Below are 9,629 nucleotides of genomic sequence, written 5' to 3'. Positions count from 1 at the left end.
CGAGCTCATTGATAAAATAAGCGAGGGTGATGATGAAAGGAGGGAAGGAGGGAAGGAGGAAAGGAAGGAAGGAAGCGGCGGCATGAATGAAGACGCGGCTGCTACATTGTTCTGTGACGGAACCGCTGACGGAACCGTTGGGTCGGTTGCGGTTCCTCGCGGGCGGTTTAACGACCATCAGCGACAGGTGAAGTCACGTGGACACACTTGGTTCCGTCCTATATTTGGAGATTTGGTCCAAGTTTCAAGGTTTTTTTCTTTTGGGTTTTAATTAATGCTTGAATCAGCCGGGACACACCTGTACTCTTCATACAGGTGTGTGGCTGTAGACAGATTTAGGGTGTGTGCTTCCCTCCGTGTGTGGTGTGTGTGTGTGTGGTGTGTGTGTGTTTGTGTGTGTGTGTGTGTGTGGGAGGGGGGGTTCTTTGCTTTGAAGTGGGACCCCTCCAGGGTCCACTCTGGATTTTGAGCTGGTAATGCAGCTTCTCCAGCAACGGATCTCTGAACTCTGCCATAACTGAAGAACCCTCCCCCCCCCCCCCCCATCCATCATCCAGACATCCGTGCACATCCTGCACGTGCAACTTTCTTAATGGGACGTCTGTGGAATGTTGAGAATCTGAGAAGAGGCAACAAAACATCTGACAGGTGTTTCAAAGTTGTGCTCATGACGTTTCAGAACCAGTGCTGCTTCCAGTTCAGGAAGGAGCCATTGAGGATCTCAGTGGTCCCGTCCAGTTCAGGAAGGAGCCATTGAGGATCTCAGTGGTCCCGTCCAGTTCAGGAAGGAGCCACTGAGGATCTCAGGGGTTCCATCCAGTTCAGGAAGGAGCCATTGAGGATCTCAGGGGTCCCTTCCAGTTCAGGAAGGAGCCATTGAGGATCTCAGGGGTTCCATCCAGTTCAGGAAGGAGCCATTGAGGATCTCAGGGGTCCGTTCAGTTCAGGAAGGAGCCATTGAGGATCTCAGTGGTCCCGTCCAGTTCAGGAAGGAGCCATTGAGGATCTCAGGGGTCCCTTCCAGTTCAGGAAGGAGCCATTGAGGATCTCAGGGGTCCCGTCCAGTTCAGGAAGGAGCCATTGAGGATCTCGGTGTGTTTGAGGATCTCAGAGGAGCTGGAGGCTGGGCCACAGAAGAAGCTGCTTCCATGCTCTCATCCTCTTCAACTCTACCCTCTCGTCCTTTGGGAACCATCGTCCCCCCAGAGCTTCTCCTCCCAGGGTGCCTGACTATCATTCTGTTGTGCTGCTCCCTGACGTCCCTGCTCTGATTTGGGCTTTGATGGACTTTTACGACAAAATATGGCTGAAAGCCAAATCCTAAACAGTTCTGATTTAAAGTCCCTCCTGGGATGTTCCTCAGATACTGGCAGTTCTTCAGATCTGAAGGAGCCTCTCGAGAGGTGAAAAGTCTTCAAAACACGTCCAGTCTCTCCATGATTGTTCATCTCTGTGGTGAATTGGACCGAGTGTCTCCAGGCCTGCAGAGCCTCTTCAGACCCGTGGCCATCCCATCATCCTTGTTTATCCTCCATCTGTATTTCTCTCAGTGACACTTTTCAAATTCTTCGCACCGTTGGACAATAACATTTATGTTGGTGTCCAGTGATGGAGGACCTGGGATGTCTGCAGGTTCTGATGTTCTTGGACCATTGTTGCTTGCCATGAGGAGCCCTTCCGTGCTCTTACTCCTCAGCTTCATCATCGTCCATCAGCGAAGAGCCACGGCAGGAAGAGATGGAGGAAATAGGAGAACAAAAGGGACCAGAGTCATGAGGAACGTGGAGGCTGGGAATTAGGAGGATTGAGGATCGGGGGGTGCCGAGCTCAGCAACGGAGAGTGTGTCCACGTGTATCTCCAGTCTACACACACACACGTGAATCTGACCTTCACACGCAGCCTCTCGTCCACCAAGGAACATGTGACCTGTCTGGTTCACACAAACTTGTGACGCTCAAGGAGAAAATCCTGAGGAAAGAGGAGTCAAACGTGATGGTGGCCGTCCCGAGGGAACCAGGAAGGGAGCCACCGTTGGAGCTGCTGCACAGCATCCTGAATCAGGCTTGAGCTCTACTTCTGAGCTCTCTTCTTCTTCTACACACACTTTCTCTCTTTTATTAGATCAGCAACATTCCATCAACATCCTCATGCAATTTTGTGCACGCTAACATTTTACAGCAGCTTCTTATCTCTTTCTTGTCACTGGATGCTTCCAGAACAATGTTTCATTTTCATGGTGGCACAATTTCATATTTCCATCACTAGAGGCACCAATCAGCAGCACGAGTCCCCGTCTGGAGACGTGAGGTGGATGGATGGATGGATGGATGGATGGATGGATGGATGGATGGATGGATGGATGGATGGATGGATGGATGATGGGTGGATGGATGGATGATGGATGGATGGATGGATGGATGGATGGATGGTTGATGGATGGATGGATGGATAGATGGTGGATGGATGATGGGTGGATGGAGGATGGATGGATGGATGGATGGATGGATGGATGGATGATGGGTGGATGGTGGATGGATGGATGGTGGATGGATGGATGGATGGATGATGGGTGGATGGATGCATGATGGGTGGGTGGAGCCTCTGAACGCTGCAGCTGTTATTTCCTACTCTCGTCAAACCCTGAACAACATCATTCATTCCCGTTTCCGTCTCATTAGGCTTCCTCGGCTACAGAACAGCCGTTCCCAACTGTGGACGTTCCGGATCACGCTCACTACACCATCGGGGTGGTCATCCTGGTGGTGGGCATCACAGGGATGGTGGGAAACGTCCTGGTCATTTACGCCTTCTGCAGGTATCGTTGCTTCACCTTGATGCCTTTATTACGAAATTACCCTGGATCATCTGGAAGTGAACACATCAACCTGTACCTGCTAAAGTGACAGGTGTGTGGTGTTGTGTGTGTGTGTGTGTGTGTGCGTGCGTGTGTGTGTGTGTGTGTGCAGGAGCCGGAGCCTGCGGACGCCCTCCAACATCTTCATCATTAACTTGGCCATCACAGACCTCCTCATGTGCTTCACGCAGACTCCCACCTTCTTCCTCACCAGCATGCACAAGCGCTGGATCTTTGGGAAGAAAGGTAAATCCTCCGAGCTGCTGCTGGGGGGTGAGACACAGCGGGGGGTGGGGGGGGGCAGATCAAACACTGAACGATCAAGAGCTGCGCCGTGACCCTGGTGGAGACATTTGCCGTCCCACCCGTAGACACATTCTTTTGTCCACCTCGGGGGTGCTGAAGGTCGTATCGGTGTCTCTGAGGAGCAGCAACGTGTCCTGAGATGTTTCTGCTGTCCTCCAAACGCTGGAGATGCTAATCAGATGAAGATGCTAATCAGATGAAGATGCTAATCAGATTCTGTCAGCAGGATCCCTGATCCCTTCGCTCCTTTTGAGCAAAGCAAAAACTTTCCTCTGTTTTTAAAGCACTCGTTTGTTTTTTTAGCCCAGTTTTAATTTGTAAGTGTGCGACCGGGACTTAAAGCCCTGGAGCCTGAGGCGCCTCCCAAACACAGAGAGCAGAGCAGTCAGGATTGTGGCCCCTCCAGGCAGACCTGAGAGCCAAGCTGGACCCGATTAGCTGCAGAACCGCAGCCGTGGAGCAGGTCCGAGCGTTCCTGACGACGGGTCGTAAACACACGGCGGTCCTGACTGACGCTCGCCCGGTGCTCCGCTCTGCAGCGTTCTTCCTGAAACACACAGTGCTGCTCCGCTCGTTCAGAACACTCACCCGCTGACGGTGCTGCTCCTCTTCACCTCTTCTCTTCCTCTCATCCCTCCTTCATTCCGGGGCTGTTTTTATTCATCCTGACCGTCTGTCCGGCCTAATTGGATCCGAATGTGCTCCGCTTGTAACTAAATCCCATCATCTCGTAGCCAACAGCTTAACCCAACAGCCAAAATAAATACAATTTTAAGAAAATATCAGGTCGTAGATGTTCCCATTCATAATTTGTTTAAAAGAATCGGGGGGTGGGAAGGGGGGGGGGCGTGGATGGGGGGTTAAAGGGTCGCTAACAGAACATTTGTGTTCAGAGCAACTATGGTTTATTGCAGCTGAATGCTCATCGAGCCAGGATCAGCATTTACAGCCAGAACCCTGACCTCCAGGTGGTGCCTGTACACCTGGACTGCTGGACATGTTGATGAGCTGATAAATATTTTAGCATCTGCGTCTCCTGGGATCCCAGATTAGGACTAAAGGAAGCACACGGTTGCTTTAGTGGAGCCGCTCCAGCATCCCAGCTCCCCCTCAACAGCCCGTTAATGTCCCTCATCCAAACCTCCGTTAAAACGCTGCCGTGCTCAACGTAATCAATCACAGCACGTGTGACCTGTACGCTGGTCACGGTGAGCAGGAACTCCCAGAATGCACCAGGTTGGCGTCACCGCCCGCTGCTGGTTACAAGCTGAAATGGTCATGATCAACAGGTTTGCTGCCGTGGTGATAGTGTGAGAAGAGTTATTGTTGTTATTACTATTATCGGTTCAATGCTATGGTGAGTAGATTTAGAGTGTTTAAGAAAAGGAATGTGTGAATGTTTAAATCAAGTGCTGGAGCTGTTTATATAACCAGCACTTGGAGGTACCGTGTTCGATAAGACGAGGAGGTCGTAAAGATGGGAAAAGTAGATCGGAAACAAGGAATCGTGAGGTCCTGATGGACGTAAATCTTGTATGCACCAAATAAAAGAGGTGAGCGAGCAGCAGAGGAGCGGAGTTGAGAGAGGAGAGGCTTGGTGCAATGGTGTGAGGTGATAATGGTGATCCTGAACATTGGTGTGAGGTGATAATGGTGATCCTGAACATTGGTGTGAGGTGATGATGGTGATCCTGAACATTGGTGTGAGGTGATGATGGTGATCCTGAACGTTGGTGTGAGGTGATAATGGTGATCCTGAACATTGGTGTGAGGTGATAATGGTGATCCTGAACATTGGTGTGAGGTGATGATGGTGATCCTGAACATTGGTGTGAGGTGATAATGGTGATCCTGAACATCGGTGTGAGGTGATGATGGTGATCCTGAACGTTGGTGTGAGGTGATGATGGTGATCTGAACATTGGTGTGACGTGATGATGGTGATCCTGAACATTGGTGTGAGGTGATGATGGTGATCCTGAACATTGGTGTGACGTGATGATGGTGATCCTGAACATTGGTGTGAGGTGATGATGGTGATCCTGAACATTGGTGTGAGGTGATGATGGTGATCCTGAACATTGGTGTGTGAGGTGATGATGGTGATCCTGAACATTGGTTGTGAGGTGATGATGGTGATCCTGAACATTGGTGTGAGGTGATGATGGTGATCCTGAACATTGGTGTGAGGTGATGATGGTGATCCTGAACATTGGTGTGAGGCCCTGAGCTGCTGATGTAAATCATGTTTGCTCTAATCCCCATAAGAGCTTTGCCTAATCTGATTAGTTGCCGATTCTCCGTATAGCTTTTAGAACTTCTTTTAGAACTTGAGCTTTAGTGTTTCCAGCTGCTGTTGAAGGAGCTGCAGGACCTGCTGACAGATATAACCCTCCATGCTGGGCCCTACTGGAACCTTCTCTGCCCTGGCCTTTCCTCCTGCAGGCTGCGAGTTGTACGCCTTCTGCGGAGCGCTGTTCGGCATCTGCAGCATGATGACGCTCATGGTCATTGCCGTGGACCGCTACATGGTGATCACCAGGCCTCTTGCCTCCCTGGGAGTGATGTCTCGCAGGAAGGCCCTGAGCATCCTGGCCGTCACCTGGGTCTACTCAATGGGCTGGAGCTTACCGCCCTTCTTTGGCTGGAGTGAGTATGACATCTCATGTTACTTCTCATCTTCATGCGTCCGTGGATGATAAACACCACCAACCTGGTCATCCAGTTTTTAATGGAAAGGTTTCTAACTTGCACGTACGGAGTCGTTTCACACCAGCTCACTCTAAGAGTATGAGAGGAAACAGCTGCAGTTCCTAACACGTCCAAAGACAGGAGAGAAACCACCAATATTCCAAAATAGCAAACGTGCTCTCCTTAAATGGCCACAACGATGAAAGTGCTCATCCAGTGTGTGGAGCATTATTATTGGCTGCTGCCCGTTGGCTCCTCCTCCACACTTCAGATTTACACTTTTACACCGTTGATATAATTCAGGTACCAACTGTTCACACCAAAGATTTTACTTCCATTTCCAGGATATGGACCTTCTATAAGTCAGGGACACAGTCGACCTGTTGTCCACCCGTCCAGGTGCTCGTTAACACCAATACCTAATCAGCCAATCACACGACAGCAACTCGTTTAGGCTCCTAGATGTGGTGAAGACAACCTGCTGAAGGTCAAACCAGCATCAGAATGGAGAACAGAGGGGACTCGAGTGACTAGGTCAGAACCTGCTGCTCCACTGGGGGTTAAAACACAAACCATCTCCAGGGATTACAGACAATGGTCCCAAGAGAGCTGCAGCTGTGTGGATGAAGATCAGGACAGACTGGTTCAGATGATAGAAAGCATCAGTACACGGTGCCCCCCCCGCACACACACACACACACACACAACACACACACACACACACACACACACTCTCCCAATGCTTCCTGGTCTGATGAGTCTGGACGTCAGCTGCAACATTCAGGAGGTCGATCAGAGTTTGGTGTAAACGTCATCACAGCACGGATCCATCCTGGCTCCATCCCTTCAGGACCCTAGTGGACCATCTCCTGCTGGCTACCTCCAGCAGGATGCTGCACCATGTCTCCAAGGTCAGAACACCTCTAACAGCTTTCTGGACCATCACAATGAGCTGACTGTCCTCCAGGATCCTCCACCAGAGTCACCAGATCTCAGTCCAGTAGAGCTCTGGGGAATCTTTCCAACCCTTTTTTGAGGAGGATGTCATGAAGAGTTCTGGCAGCTCTGGAGGCAACAGGGGTCCGAGCTTTAGTGACAGGAGCCGCTGGGTGAAGACGCTCTGACAGCACCTTTGAGGAATCTGTTTTCCAAAGTTCTCCAGCTGTCCCAGAAGACACATCATAGCTCAACACGTGGCGTGATCAAAGGGATGTGTGTGTTCCTCCTGCGGTTCTGTGCGAGGGTCAGGACTCTCCATGTGCACCAGCAGTATGCACGCTGTGTTCTGCTGCTACGAAAGTGAAGATCAATTCTGTCACTTCCATATTCATGTCATTGTGTTGAGTCGCTGCGTGTGCAGCATAAATATGCAGAACAAGACGTGCAAGTAGAAATTGCTTTTCCTCGTGTCCTGCGTGCACGAGTCCATGTCCCAGTCAATCATCTGCTTCTTCCAAACCTGCCGATGCACCAATTCAGGCCTTCGTGGTCCAGAGGTGAAGATTTCCCATCAAACGGAGACCAAAGTTGCCTTTCTTGGTTCCATCAAAGGCATCTTTTAAATCGGTGGTTTGCAGCTCCAGATGCTTTTAAACTGGTGATTCCGTTCTTGTCCAGGATTTCCTCAAAAGCTCAAAGGGTCACCAAGTTTACTCCTTTACGCATCATGTTATGCTAAAAGCCGAGCGGCAGCCCTAACCCAACTAGGGTTAGGGTTAGAGAAGGGTTAGGGTTAGAGTTAGAGTAGGGTTAGGGTTAGGGTTAGAGAAGGGTTAGGGTTATGTTAGGGTTAGGGTTATGTTAGGGTTAGGGTTAGGGTTAGGGTTAGGGTTATGTTAGGGTTATGTTAGGGTTAGGGTTAGGGTTTAGGATTAGAGTTAGGGTTAGGGTTAGAGAAGGGTTAGGGTTATGTTAGGGTTAGGGTTAGGGTTATGTTAGGGTTAGGGTTAGGGTTAGGGTTAGGGTTAGGATGTTTCCTTCACAGCTACACCACAGTTCATGTTCTGACTCATCAGGAATCGGTCCCAACAACCACCTGAACACGGCGCGTGAACCTCCAACACTAAGGAAGAGCAGGGAGGGTTCAGGTCTTGATTTCTGTCGTGAAGAACAAGCTGAGCCCTGTTTTCTCCCCCCAGGTGCGTATGTGCCAGAAGGCCTGATGACTTCCTGCTCCTGGGACTACATGACCTTCACCCCTTCTGTCCGTTCTTACACGATGCTGCTCTTCACCTTTGTCTTCTTCATCCCTCTTTCCATCATCATCTTCAGTTACTGCTGCATCTTCAGGGCCATCCGTCACGCCACACGGTTGGTACACGCTCTCTTTCCTCGCGCGCCTCTGGCAGCACCTTCTCGCTCAGATACACTGATAAACACACCATCCTGACAAAGCGTCTCTTTGATCAATGATCCGGGTTTTTCTCGTGGCTCTCCACCAACATCTCACCCAACCTGAAGGTGAATGTTGCAGACCTGCGGCTGTGCCAGCAGAGGTGGAACCACCGGCTCGTTTGTCCTTCGGCCGAGCAAAGAGAAGCGCGCAGAAATGCAACGTTTTGCTAACCGCGCCTGTTTGCACGACGACAGAGCGATATCGAAGATCAACCGTGAGGGATCCAGAGACTCTGGGAGGAGGCTGCATAAGATGAAGAGCGAGTGGAAGATGGCGAAGATCGCGCTCATCGTCATCCTGTTGTTCGTTATCTCCTGGGCTCCTTATTCCTGCGCCGCCCTGACTGCGTTCGCTGGGTAGGTGTGAGACAGACTGTGGCAGTAGAACCTGGTTTTATTGGACAGACGGGCAGATTGTTGCTGCAAATCAAATCAATCAAATCAAATCAAATCAAATCAAATCAATCAAATCAAATCAAATCAAATCAATCTTTTCTTATACAATCAAAATTGTTTCAAGGCGCTTTCCAGAATCCCAGGGCTGACCCCCATGGGCAGGAAAAACTCCCCTTTAACAGGAAGAAACCTGGAGCAGGACCAGGCTCATGTAGGGGGAGAGAGGAGAGGAGAGGAGAGGAGAGGAGAGGAGAGGAGAGAGGAGAGGAGGGGAGGGGAGGGGAGGGAGAAGTAGAGGAGAGGAGAGGAGAGGAGAGGAGGGGAGAGGAGGAGAGGAGAGGAGGGGAGGGGAGGGGAGGGGAGGGGAGGGAGAAGTAGAGGAGAGGAGAGGAGAGGAGGAGAGGCACAGAGCACAGAAACACACACAAAAATACACTATACGACGGGTCAGCGGGGCCGGAGGTCAGAGGTCGTCCTCTGTGTGTTTTGATAGCATCAGTGTCCAAAACTCAACATTTCCTCATCAAGCGGCTCCTTCATCATCATCTCATCATCAGTTGTGCTCAGAGCGTTCCAGAGGGCTGTCGGCTGCTGACTCTGATGGGCTGTGTAGGATTTTTCTTCTTCTCTATCTCGGCACTTCGGCCTGTGCGGTGGACTCATGTTACACAAGTCAGACAAGGACGATATCCACGACCCCCCCCCCCCGGACCTCTTCTAGCCAGACCCCAGAAAACTGCTCAGACGCCTTGAAGCAGCCTCTGACATCATCTCAGAGCTTAACAGACAGTTCAGTTCCTGTTGTAGTGAACCTCACCTAACGTGTTCTCCACTCGGCCTTTGGAACCTTGGCTCCTAGATGAAGCTCCTGACCTCCTGACCTCACGAGCACCAGGTCAGCCGCCCCTCACCCTAACCAGCTTCTGCCTCCTGCAGGTACGCCGAGCTGCTGACGCCCTACATGAACTCAGTTCCTGCTGTGATCGC

General features: G+C 50.8%; 1 protein-coding gene across 1 annotated transcript; it reads left to right on the top strand.

Moving 5' to 3' along the window:
* Positions 1-2,679: 2,679 nt before the first annotated feature.
* Positions 2,680-9,624, top strand: LOC130521143 (melanopsin-A-like; the record flags this gene model as incomplete). Its single annotated transcript, XM_057024778.1, has 6 exons — positions 2,680-2,816; positions 2,968-3,101; positions 5,607-5,810; positions 7,991-8,162; positions 8,442-8,603; positions 9,579-9,624. Coding segments are annotated over 6 exons (855 nt in total), but the record flags the coding sequence as incomplete, so codon positions are not given.
* Between the last annotated feature and the right edge of the window lie 5 nt (positions 9,625-9,629).

This window comes from Takifugu flavidus, unplaced genomic scaffold (genome assembly GCF_003711565.1).
Source record: "Takifugu flavidus isolate HTHZ2018 unplaced genomic scaffold, ASM371156v2 ctg730, whole genome shotgun sequence".
NCBI lineage: Eukaryota > Metazoa > Chordata > Actinopteri > Tetraodontiformes > Tetraodontidae > Takifugu > Takifugu flavidus.
This window is presented reverse-complemented; position numbering and strand designations above follow the sequence as displayed.